The sequence below is a fragment of the Nomia melanderi genome, chromosome 7 (assembly GCF_051020985.1).
Source record: "Nomia melanderi isolate GNS246 chromosome 7, iyNomMela1, whole genome shotgun sequence".
NCBI classification, from domain to species: domain Eukaryota; kingdom Metazoa; phylum Arthropoda; class Insecta; order Hymenoptera; family Halictidae; genus Nomia; species Nomia melanderi.
In genome coordinates this window covers 18,592,726-18,605,800 of record NC_135005.1, presented here as the reverse complement: position 1 = coordinate 18,605,800, position 13,075 = coordinate 18,592,726, and the positions used below count along the sequence as shown (strand labels likewise).

At 52.7% G+C, this 13,075-nt stretch overlaps 1 protein-coding gene and 1 long non-coding RNA gene across 3 annotated transcripts in view; one reads left to right on the top strand and one right to left on the bottom strand.

The window, feature by feature from the left end:
• Positions 1-13,075, top strand: part of LOC143174734 (uncharacterized) — a 98,763-nt gene that overhangs the window by 83,097 nt on the left and 2,591 nt on the right. The window lies entirely within an intron of this gene.
• Positions 4,890-13,075, bottom strand: part of LOC116425056 (uncharacterized) — a 226,703-nt gene continuing 218,517 nt past the window's right edge. For both annotated transcript variants that reach the window (XM_031972252.2, XM_031972253.2), the window contains 2 exons: positions 8,105-9,340; positions 4,890-6,838 (listed from right to left, as the gene is read on the bottom strand). In XM_031972252.2, the coding sequence (XP_031828112.1) occupies positions 5,647-6,838; positions 8,105-9,093 (2,181 nt within the window). In that variant the 5' untranslated portion in view covers positions 9,094-9,340 and the 3' untranslated portion in view covers positions 4,890-5,646. The remainder of the gene's footprint in view (positions 6,839-8,104; positions 9,341-13,075) is intronic.

The following is a 13,075-nucleotide window of genomic DNA, read 5'->3' as shown; positions in this document are numbered from 1 at the left end:
CATAAGTGTTGCCCGGTCTGGAACCAATTAAAACTCGTAGCGCGCGTTCGAAATCGCTGCACAAAACCAGTCGGAAGTACAGACGCGGTTGCGCTTGTCCGCCGCACAGATTCGATCTCCTCGCGGAACGCGTATATTTTCCCCGAAACGTTCTCGCGAAGTCGCGAGCAATTGAATCCCCCGGCTCGCGTATCCGCGAATCAATCGTGGCGGTGAGTAATTGCGCTATCGCGGGCATTCCGGTGCGTGGCCCGTGTAATTCCATTGCGGCGGACACTGATCCCGCGGCTATCGACAGACGCGCGAAGAACGGCGCGCCGACGAAAAATACGAGCGAGCGCGACGGAAAAAATCGGAAGTCTTGCCGCGCGATCGATCCACCGCCGAATATTTCGACCTCCGTTCCCCGGGACTCGACGCGATACGTTTCGCGGCGAGCGTGTTCGATATCGCGCGATCGACCCATCCGGAACACGAGCTTTTTCGCGCCGGTTCGAGCAAAAAATAGCCGCGTCGGCACTTGACGCGATGCATAATAGAAGCGGGCCGATCGGTGCGCGAGCTAGAAAACAATTTGCACTTATATTTTCGTTGTCGACCGTTTTAACGCGGCGGGAACGAATTCGGGGGACAACGTGGCGGAGAAACGAACCGTGGAAATTGGATTCGATGTCGGTAATGAGAGCAAAAAGCGGGAGCATCTGTTACGGGAGTCGGTTATTTGTCCGTCAACATCGAGCGGCAAATATTCGACGATCCCCGGGATAGAGAGCTCGCTCGGATGTCTTTTCCCTCGTTTTATCTTCGATCCATTCTTTCTTGACGCTACGGGACACGATCGTATCGACGCGGATGTGTACCCGCAATAAATTCATTATCGATTATCGGCGAACGGAACCGGAGGCACGATTTTTTCGCGCGCCCGTTGAAACGCAACAGCGGAGGGAGACGGAAAGGCGACGAATTCGCGGGGTGTCAATCAGTCATACGCGTCCCTCCCGTCGAGTGTCGAATTAATCCTGGAAAAGTACAACAAATTCGAGCGACGTCGAAACATCGACCGGGAAACGGGAGAAAATACCAGCGGGAGAGAGCGAATAAAATTCGTTGCGATGGTGAGTGGCGAAGAGTGAACAGGAAGAGAGAGAGAGAGAGAGAGAGGGCTCTAGACGAATCGTTTCGCGATAAAGCACTGTCCGCGCGCGAAGGAGGCAGATACGAGATAAAATACAGCTAGACGCTGGATATCGACATAGGCGGACGAGATGAATTTCGGAGGAGATCGTAAAACTAATCCTGCGCGAGACGTGCCGAATAATCCCGACCGCATCGTAACTCAGAAAAAAACAGGCGCGCGCCTGCACACACACGCTCCGCTTCCACGGGATTGAGTTATGGCCGCTTGTTGGCGGGGGGTGTTGGCGAGAATTTCCTGAAAGTTTTATTGCCCACGTCTGCGCTTCGCGTACAGCTGTTAAACCCCCAGAACTATTCGTGAACACCGGAACTTATAATCCTGCCGGTTCGAGTTCATGTAATTGCGTCCTTCTGAATCCGGGCATGCTGCGCGGCAAATATTTTTTAATCCGTTGATAAGTTTCTGGTAATTGAATGTCTATTCTATCGTATTTGCAAGGAAAAGTATTACCGTGGTTGATCAAATTTCGTTCGAAAGGGTAACGATCATTCTAGGCGTGGTTATCATCCCCTCCACAGCTTTGCAACGCCCTTTGTAGGCGTGGCTATCCCCTCCACGAGTACGGTGACGCCTCCAGAAGGAGTGGTCTGCATTATTTTGATCGTGAAATCCGAAATTTTGAAATGCAATGATCTACGACCGAGCGATGGTATCGAAGAGAGTCGAAGGAAACAGAGGAGGATGCTCGCGTAGCGCAGGGCTTAGAAATTTTCTTCCCCAATCTTTACCCCGTAATTCGCGGACTGACTCGCGCCGGTGAAACCAATGCCGGCGACCATTCACGCATCTCAACATCCGAAACATCGAAAGCAGCGCGCATCAGTCAGCATACCCTGTAAAAACACAGTCAGAACTTACCGACTCAATTGCTAAAACGCGGTTCCGTCGCGAGTGATGCTGGTTGTGTGTGCGTGTGTGGGTGTGAACGACCAACGTGTCTCGTTCTCGCGAGCCGAGAACACTCGAAAGTGCGGCATAGCTCCTCGGTGACGTCCCTAGAGCAGCAGGCTCGCACGTCGATCACGATGAATCCTGAATGAGCACAGGATCCGACGTTCCGAACTCGGAAAGATGCGAACCGGGACGAGGCCCACGGTGGCTGGCGGCGATTTTCGCGTGGGTCTCCGGGTGAATCGCGTGCCCCGAGCACGAAGAGAGCTTCTAATGGACGCGGGCCAGCTTCCATCCCCGGCAGACGGCAAGGCAAACACCGTTCACCCGTGAATCGGACGGTGATTGCGACTGCGGAAAAGGAGGTCAGCCGCGTCCGTGATCTTCCCTCCCCTCGCCCCACGCCGGCCGCACAGAGGGGCGGGTTGTGGGTGGGCTGCATCCTTCCGCCACATCCGACACTTCCATCCACTTACCGTAACTCGTTATCCTAACGCTAGATTAACGGCTCCTTTATTACGCCGAGTCGCCGCGCTGGCCACGTTCAACCGTCTGCGCGGCGCTCCTGAACGCTCGCGAGGCGCCCTTATGGCCGGCGGGGTCTGAGGCTTCGAGATTATCGCTCTTTTAACTGATTTTAGAATGTTTCGCTTGGTGAATGTGTCGGGAAGTTTTCTTAGGTTGTAGTTCCGAAAGGATGGATTTCAATGGATGCATGTTTTCTGTGTCGATTCGAATGCGATAACGTTGAGTCATGCTCGAGAATAGCGGGAGATAATTTTAAAGTTTCAAAGGTTTCCTAAATCACCGGAAGCTAGCGGAGGAATAGAAACTGCTGTTAATGATCACCAGACTGTAGACTCTCATGCAAGCTTGGAGACTGGAGTGAAATGAAAGTATGGTGTCGTCGGGACCGAAATGAAAGAACTGCATATAAACTGTATTAAAATTTTTATTATACTGAGTCTTAGACAATCGAGACCACAGCGAGTGCAGGAAATCCGCAGTCCAATGATCACTGTTCACTCAACGAACACCGGAGAACGTGGCGCAGATTTCGAAGCCTCAGACAGTGCCGGCTACAGTAACCGGGGCCAGTAAGGCCCTAAATATCTGATCGATTTATTTTAGTACCTACATACGTGAGCCAGCCTTCGCTGGCAACCCGACATGTGCGCGAGCTGTGTCGCGAGACCCCGTGACGAAAGCATGTTTAAATGTCGGAACTGGAATCGAACGATCGCGAGTATTTCGCCGAGGATTCGAGGGAATTGATTCATTGAGAAATCCAAAGGATCGAAAAGATGAAAAGGATTAGACTGATCCGAGGGCCGAGCGCACCGTATCTCGCGACACAAGTCTCGGGCACTCGTCGAACGCTTAAAACTCAGTTACACGACGATTACGCACACTCGATAATGGATTACAGCGGCGAGACGTGTCGCCTCGCTGGTTCGCGGCTACGCCAGGCTCTCGAAGACACCCTTAAAAAATATCTACTTTCACCGTTTCCGAGCGCTTCGATCGGCCTCCTTGTGTCCGCGCGCACTTATACTGGTGTGTTTATGTATTATATATAATATGTATAATATGTATATACCATTTTTTTGTTTTTCGTGTTCCTGTCTTTGCGAGTCCGTGTTACGAATTCTTTTCCTTCTTCATTTATATATATATATATATATAGATTCATGTGTATGTATATATATATATTTAACAGTTCTGTACATCGGGTGAGGCAACGCACACCCTTGCTGGCTCGTAATTCTCGCACAGTTCACCAGTCTTAAACACCGAGTTAACGTTATTATCGCTACAGATAGAACTGCTACAACCCTCCGTCGGAACTTTCCGGACGCTACGGAGAGGGAAGTCCGTCTCTTCTGAAATCGACGAGCAGTAAACGTGCTTTTTTCTTTTCTTTTTCTCTTTTTAATAACGATACAATTGGTTAGTCTAAAAATTGGAGCAATCCATAGGGAACGATTAGGGATGGGAATCGGGGATGGGCTTTGTTTCTCGGGGGATGGTGGGGTTGCGTATGAGCTTGAGCAGATATTCGAGTCCTACAACTCGTGACTCGTAAACGATATATCGTGTGCGTCCATGCTTTCGCATGGTTTTCGTTTCTTTTTTATCTTTTCCTTCGTTGTCCCTTTTCCGTCGCGGTTTACGCTCTCTGTCCGTGGAAACGTTCTCACCGTGTTCTATAGTTTGTCTTCTTTCGAACATATAAAGGTAAACGATGCTTCCTCGAATGTTACAGAAAATTAGGCTGTTAAGGTTTAAGAGCTTAGAATTCATGAAATCTTGTAATCAAAATGCTCATAATCCGTGATTCCGAAGTAATTCAATCCAATCACCGACTTCCAGTAGACAGAGAAAAAGGGGAGAGACAGAGATAGATAGAGAGAGAGAGAGAGAGAGAGACAGAAAGAAAAGGAACGAGAGAGAGAGAGAGAGAGAGGCAGACTCGAACAAACGCCGACGCGAAATCCGTTCCACTACAAGAATCAAAAGTCTCTGCTCCAGGATCAGCCGATAGGTTCCGACCGCCATTTTTCCGGAGTTCCAGACCGCTCGCGGTGAGTTGTTTGCGTTTCGCGGCTGTCGCTGGCTCTCCGAAAATTCGATCCCCGACGCATCGCTAACGTATTCCACGTTCCTGAAAATTCCATCGTGCCCCGACGGGCAGCGTCGGGTAGCGCGGCAAAGAGAGCGGCACAGAGAAAAAGGGATCGGAACCAAGGTGAAAAAAGAGAGCGTCGAGGGGACGAGCTTCCAGAGTCTCCCGAAAAATTCGTCGCTCGCGACCGAGTTCCGAAATCTCGACAGTTTTTAGCCGGAATCTCGCGTCGGGCTCCGTAGCGGGATCTCGATCCAAGAATTTCGCGTTCGTCGGCGAGCGTCCGAGTTGAAGGACCGCTTCGAGATCTCGTTGCTCGCGAGCACAGTTCCCGAGAGGAAATCGAGCACGATCCTGGGATGCGAGATTGGCCTTGCGCCGGACGCAGGGTCGACGGGATCCATGGAAGACGCTAACCGGAATCCGCTTCCATTCTCGGACCACGGATTTGATTAGCTGCGCCGTCCCAGACCCGAACAGAGGTTGGCCTGGCGCTGACAAGAAATTATTATCCGCAGACACGCGGCCCGGGACTTCCGTTGAGCCGCGCGCGCCTCGCACCTGATTAATCCATTACGTCTCTCCCCTCCGGGCCGGGCTCCTTTTGTTCCTGTTGAACCGGCGGGCCACTTTGGCCATCGCCGCTGAGCGACGACGACGTCTGATATCCATTCCGGCGGATGGCGTCGCCGACGTCGTCGTACCACCTCTGGCTTCTTGTTCTGCCAATCATGTTCCGCGGGGAACTTGTTTCCCGTGGATTAATCTGTCCGGGGCCAGACAGCTTCCTCATTCCGCGTGACGCTGGAGATCGATCGTTCTTGCTCCGTGACGATCGTACCTGTCTCCCTTCCTCGGAAACTTGTTCCTCTTCCTCGGATCCTCCGTGTCTTCCTCTCGGTCCTCGAACGCCTCGAACCGGATCGAAGCTTTAGACGTCCATCGCGTCGCCCACGTAGCCTTCGTCGGGACTCTCCGGGTGATGGGGCGGCTGCAGGTCCTCGGCTCTAGCAGCGGCAGCCGCCGCAGCTTCTCTGGCCGTTTTGCTGAGCAGCGATCTAGGGGACAACGGCGTCGTTTCACCTCTGTACGCGGCTGGGGGCGAGGGGATGAAGGGTACCTCGGGGAACACCGCGACAGGAGACACCGGAGAGATCGGCAGCTGCTGCTGCAGCGGCTGCTCGACTGGCTGGATCTGCGGCGCCTGCTGGGCCGGGTACGGGTAGCCTTCAGCGGTGTACCTAGCGTCAGTCCTTGGCAGTACTGGGTCGTATCCAGGCGATCTAGCGAGGAACTCCGCTTCCCTGGAGTATCTGGCGGGCGGCGCGACCGCGGAGCCTTCCGCCATCCTGGTCCGCAAGCGTGGCAGAGTGCTGGCAGCGCTGAAAGGTATCTTCGGCAGGCCGAAGTTTAGGGGATAGCCGTCTTGGTCGAGGTAGCTCAGCTGTGGGATGGTCGGTGGTCGAAGATCGGGTTGCAACGGGTATCCGGAGTCGTACTCGAGGATTTGCCTCTCGCCGGGCTGGTGTCTGTAGAGCTGTCCGTAGCCGACGTCGGTTGTCTCCGGCACCTCGTTGATGAGGTCCGGTTCGGTCAGGTACTTGGAGACCGGGCTGCAGTAAGGCTCGTCCACGACCCTGTGCTCCCTGTGCTCCAGCGTCGCCGCTCTGTTCACCTCTCGCTCCGTGTACGAGACTATCTGTTGGTGTTCTAGGCCTATCAGACTGCCGTTCCCCTTCCTGCAGGACAGACCGGTGGTGGTGTCCTTGGTGATCGGCATCACGGACTTGTTCTGCGAGACCAACGCCTTCGAGTTTCGCTTTCTGTCCCGGCGTCTCTTGCGCACGCAGAACACTATGCTGCCTATCAGCGAACCCAGGGCGAACAACGTGCCCACCAGCGCGCCCGCCGCTATAGCGACGATGTAGCCTGATCGGGAGTGATCGTTGGGCGGCTCCACGGTGATCTTCTCCTGGAACAGGACTCGCAGAGAGAGATTCGCCTCCGCGGAACCAGCGCCGTTCTCCGCTATGCACGTGTACGTGCCCTCGTTCAGCGACTCCACCGAGTAGAGTAGCAGCGTGCTGCTCATGTTCGTCCCGCCGCGCTGCCTGTACACGTATCTGGAACAGATTACACGGGTGCGTTGGTGTGTCTCGTTACGAGCTGAACGCCGCGGACTTGTTAATGCTCGCGAGTTCCCTCTTGGTATTCCGCCGGGGGTCTGTGCACGCGAATTGCGACGCTCGGGAATGTACGATTTTTCGCGGGTACGCAACTGCAAGTGCAAGTTTACTGGCTGCTGAACAACCTGAGACGGGTCATGCGATTCCGCTTAGCTGTCCGTCGCAATTGTCGTGCACAGTAGTTGATGCAACGAACCGATAATAGTTTTGTCATACATTTTTTCACCGCCAATGACGTATCTACAAGGAACGCGTTGGAAATTCACGAAAGTGGTGCGCGTGACGGTTAATTCGATGGAAATCGAATTAAAGACCATTGCCCGGAGCGACGTGCCCGTTATGGAACGTCGCTGCGACGCGTGCGTGTAAATGAATTCGAAAACCTCCGACGTATCGATGTATCCATGCACGTAACTCGACGGAAATAACGTTTCAGGCTCCGCCGGCCGGCATATCGTGGCGTTGATTATTAATGAGCCGCGAGTTCTCGGTAACGGCCAACCGGAAATCACCCGCGAGCCTTAACGCCGGATGAAAAATTCACGGCGTGGGCGGTGCATCGGAAATTTTCCGCGGAAGAAACGTAATTACAATGCGTCTGTGATTAACGAGCGTGACGCGCGTCTTTTGATAAGCCCGTGGCGCGATCTCGCCGGCTTTGCCGATCGCGAAACCGTCTGAAACTCAATATCCGCGCCGCCCTTTATCCACGGCCATCGTAGGGGCCGGGCTTCCTTTCAAATTAAGCGGAACGGCGACTGCGGCCATCCTGTTATCGCGGAAACAGATAGCGCACTTTATACAGGAGAAATATTCAAACGTTATTGGAACTTCGTTTCCTTTTGCGAATGACCGTGCATGCGGGCGCCTCTATCGCACCGCTTTGTCGACGGCGACGCGAGAAATATTCAGAATTGTTTCTCCCGAGGAAACTCCGCTATCGCTCCGACGGCTCTGTTCGCCCGCGCAGAGGCGCGAGAGACGGAACACCTGAAATATCTCTCGCAAGATGGAAGACGCCGATAGGAATAAGATAAAACTATCGGAACTCGAGAGCAGAAAATTAACGAGAAAACGAAGCTTCCAAGTTTCCTCGGTTAATTTCCTGCGAATCGGAACGCTTTGAAATATCGCTGAATTTCCGAGGCAAATCCTCGCGCGCGATACTGGAACAATTGAAAAACCTCCTAAACCCGTACTCACCGTGGAAATCCCACAGAGCCACTCGCCATCGAGTCGTTCTCGTTCTGCAGCTCGCAGGGCTCCCCGTTGAACCACCAACCAAGCTTGGCAATGGGCACAGCGTAAACGTCGCACTTGAGGGTGACATTCTCCCCTTCGTAAACCTCGAGTTTCTCCTGCAACTCTATCTGCGGCAGGCACGCCAGTTCGTTGGGCTTCACAGTCTTGATCTGTCTGCCCCTAAGTCTGGGCGGAGCGTCGCAGACGGGCTCGGACTCTTGCGGGGCGGCTGGCGCGGACTCCTTGAGCCAGGCTTGCGTGGCTCTCAGTCGACAGTCGCATAGCCAGGGATTATTGTGAAGAGTGAGTCCTCTAAGGCTGCCACCTAAAGGTAGCGTGCGGTCCGGCACGCGGGTCAGCCGGTTGCCGTCCAATCTCAGCCACTCGAGCAGGTGCAGGCCTTCGAAGGCGCCTTGCTCGATGCTCTCCAAGCGGCACTGGCTCAGCTCCAGATTGGTCAGATGCGCCAGATGCTGGAAGGCTGCGCGCCTCATCTCCCGTATGGGATTGCCGTTCAGCAGGAGCTTCATCAGGTTCGAGTAGAACGGGAACGTCTCCGACGGTATCTCCTCGATCAGGTTCTCGGACAGGTCCAGCTCCACCAGCCCGACCAGCCCGACGAACGCGCGGGACGCGATACGGCTGATCTGGGACCTGGCCAGGTACAGGCGCTGCAGATTGATCAGGCCGAGCGCGTGGAAACACTCCGGCGGCAGGCTGACCAGGTGATTGTTGGACAGGTCCAACACCTGGGTCTCCTCCCTCGCGCCCTGCGGGAGCCCTTTCAAGTCCCTGTTCGCGCACTCCACCCACTCCTTGCCGCTCTTCCACTTGCACGTGCAGACCGAGGGGCAACCAGCCGCCGTCGACGTCCACGACAACACCAGCAGCATCATCGTGCCCAGCACCGCTGCCCCTCGCCACCGCCAGGCCCGCACGCTCGAGCACATCGTTCCTTCGCCGCCCACCGGTTCCTTCCTCCCGTATTTCTATCTCATTTTACCACCGCGGCACCGGTTTCAGCGTTTTATCTCTCCTTACGATCCCCCGCCTGTACTCCATTCGTCAGAGTACATCCTCCTACGTTCCTGCTGCTGGCCGATTCGATGTTTCGTCGTTCGATAGGATTCGAAAGGTTGATGGGCTCTGGCGGGCTCATCAAGCCCCGGTTCACCTGCTCGATCCACGAAGCGCGATCTGCAACGAACAAATTCGAAAGAGGGTTAGACGATGATGGATTTTTATAGGGTTGCTGCCGTTTGCTCGGGGAATCGCGAAGGTACGGAGGAAATAGTCGCTGGTAACGTATCCCAAGAATTTCTATAAAATAGTAAGCTAGAAATAATAAGGAATAGGAACTCTTGTGTCCGACTATTCTCCGATATTTCTACTCGCAGACATCGCGGTGGATTCTACAGATTCTGCGGTAGATTCTCTCGAACCCGGTGACACACATAAGAATGTCTGATTTTACGTTTTCGACACAGTTCTGCTGGAAAAACCAGACCTATAAAACCGGAATTTTAGTTCCAGCTGAAATTCTCGTGTCCGAATATCACTGATCCACTTTTTAACTTCAAACTGGATTCCCCCGAAACCGGAGGCAGAGATCAAGAAATTTTTGCATATTTTTGACACAGTTTCGAGACAGGAACCGCCGATTCCGGATTGTGCCACGATTCCGAAAAGGTCTCCGCGCAATCGTCTAAAGACCTAGTTACAGGCTTTCACGGTAGCTACTGCATTAACACGCGCTTTGAGGTGGGCGATTTTGTCCTCGCCAAGAATTCCGTGTCCTCATAACCGTGGGGCGTTCCCTTTTAGCTTGCCTCGCTCTGTATGCACATGCTCCTCGCAAATGAACGTTCATATTCTTCGGGGTGGCCTCGCGCGCGCGTGTGTGTACGTGCTCGCACGTGTTCTCCGGAGCGTCGGAGTTAGCACGTTCATCGCCGTGCAAAATTCACCGTCTGCGACGAGGGACTCGCAAAAACGGGTCGAAAGATTGCATTAGAAGTTTATCGAGCTCGCAAATTGCGAGCTGCTTGCTTACTCTGTGAAATTGTGCCCGGTATTGTAAAATTATGGCGGGTTCTACCTCGCGGGGCATAGAACGTAGAACATGAAAACAGAAAGTTATTGGGACGACTTTCCTATGCGCGTTACGGACGAGGAATCGGGGGAAATTAATTAACGGAACAAAATGTTCTGTCGGATACGTAGAAAATAATTGAAAAATTCTGTTTCGTTCGGTTAATGTTGATTGAAATGTGTATTATCCACTTCGTTCTACAGCTTTCCATTTTTCGTTATATTCAGAAGGATTATCGTATAAAAATAATTGAATAACGATCGGAATTTGGTTTAAGCGAGAAGAGGGGAACTTTGAACGAATCTAATTGAAAGAATCCATTTGTCCGAAATTGTATTGGTCACGCAGTCCCGAGAGAGCAGCGGGGGTTTACTATTAATCGACGCTAAGGGCGCGAAACATCAATTTTGGTCGGCCGCCGCGCTAGTTACAAATTCTCCAGCCGCGACGCTCGTAAAACCGACACCGTTGACGTTTCCGCGGCGCGGCGTTGATACTGTTCCCGAATTGACGTACTGTGGGATTAATAATTAATCGTCCGATCACGCGATACGTTTCGAACGAAGTATCGGGCCGCATACTAATCGTTGCACCGGGCTCGACGTTAAAACGGGGCACGTCGCCCGCGCGATTCATCCCCGCTGCGAGGGCTCATATCGCGGCACACGTTATACCTCCGAATTACGCGGCTACCGCGCCCATTAATTCCAAGACATCGAACGTCGTCGCTCCGACCTTGGGGAGGATCGTGAACCCGCGAACTTGAAGCTAATCGGCTCGCGAAATCGATTTATCCGATCAGAATATTGAAACTGTTGCCCCACCTGTGAGGACCCAAGCGTGATCTTAAGTGAGATGATCGACTATCGGAGTGTTCGATTATTGAAAGTTTCATCGGTTACAATTAAGCCTCCTTTATTTCAATTGTTAAGTAAATATTAATTTGATCTTTTATTAGTACGATACTCGACTACTCTCTACCGTTCGCAATGTAAAATTGAGGAACACGAAATAATAGTTAGGAATTAACATTTACGTTGCTTCGCATTCTACTCCCTTTCGTATTCCCTGTACGGTTATTATTCTTCTAAACTCGTGGAACCGATCCATTAGCGAGTCTACCATACACACACAAAACATTTCTCGAAAGCGATCCTCGCCGCGCTGAAAGGCGCATTATCGAATCGAATCCGCGCGAGCATCGACAAAGACGTTTCCAGTCGGCGGGGAACGTGTCCCCGGTTGCTCGTAGAGAATCGCGGTCGGCGGGAACTCGCGATGGAAGGGGGGTAGCCCGCTCCCGGCGCGTTTTATGGAAAAATCTGACCCACATCGCGCGGCGGAAAAGTTCGGGAATCTCGACGCCTCGCGGGCGCCACGGGGGAGTCGAAAGTGGGAAAGTGTGTAGCCCAGGGACTTCGAAAGTGGCACAGATGGAGGGACCCGCTGCAACGAGCAGAGAAAGGCAGACGCGCTGTATCGTCGCGGCGAAAACTTGTCGCATAAACGAGAAGTTAATCCTTTCGAGAAATGCTTTCGATCCCTTAAGGACGTCTCGGTTGACCTGCACGGAATCCTTCGGAACCTTTCCCCATTCTCATCTCGAGAAACTCCTCGCAGTTTATGATACCTTCGGAAGATTCTTCGAAGAGAATTTACGCAAAGCGCGGCGGTTTCTTCTCGAAAGAAAGTGCTGGCTTTCGTTTATACGTACTCCGTAAACGTGTGGGGAACTCGTGCATTCTTTCGACTCGTTGTAGTGAAAATGGTTGAGACAGTTTCTGTAGGGAATGGGTATAATATCTTTCAGTGTATTCCGAATTCTTGTATCGCGCGATACACCAAGAAACTACAAACAAGCGAATCAATCAAACGTTGCATTCAACGAGAAATTACAGTTCCGAACGTTCAAAATGATAATTCACGGCGTACGTAAAACGCGAAGAAATCTAAGAACAATAAATCCACGGTAGACGCATTGATCTTCGAGAAAAGAAGCGCCGACCAATGCGCAACGCAGAGGCTTCGCTAGAAACGTTGCCCGGAAAGCTCGAGCGAAAACCTCGAAAACATCGGTAGTCGAGTCGGTCGATCGGATAGGAGGTGGATTTGCAGAAATATTGAATAACGGCGGAAACACACCGATACGATGCGAAAGCCGAGGGGGAAAGTGTCGAGGAGTTCGACGAGAGGGTGGAAGAGTGCGGCAGCCGGTTGCCCGTGGTTCAAGCTGAAAGCGGGCAGGCTCGGGCCGAGTCTGGGGGATCGAAAAGGGATAATAAATTCCATCGAGACAGGTGTGTTTGTGTGCGGGCGTGTACAGCACGGCCGAAGACGTCGCGAAAGCGCCGGCTCGGGAAGAAACACTCCTCGCGGCGCGGCGCGGCGCGGCACGACGTCAGCCGATATCAGGATATCGGAATATCGAGCGCCATGCGGTTCGGCATGCAAAACCCACGGTTTTTCATGGCTCCATTCCAGTATGCCCGTTCAACGAGGTTTCCCAAACAGGAGGATCGCAAAGGGAGGCCTCGAGGATATTGCCTGCTCGACATTTCGAATCCAATATCTACTATCGCCACTTTTTGCCTACGCGAGTCTCGACGATGCTCCCTCTAACGCGTTAAAACCATCCCCACCGACTCGCGATCGAAACGTATTCGCGCGATTGTTTGCCTTTTCCTTCTGGCGATCCTTGTGTCCTTGTATCTGTAGGAATTAGAAATATGGGGATGCTGGGTGTTTACCGTGCAGCATGTCTGATTGTCGGGAATATTGAGTTCTCGGGGAGGATTCTCCGTGCGGAATTCGGGGTCAAAGATTTCTATCTTTGAGTCGAA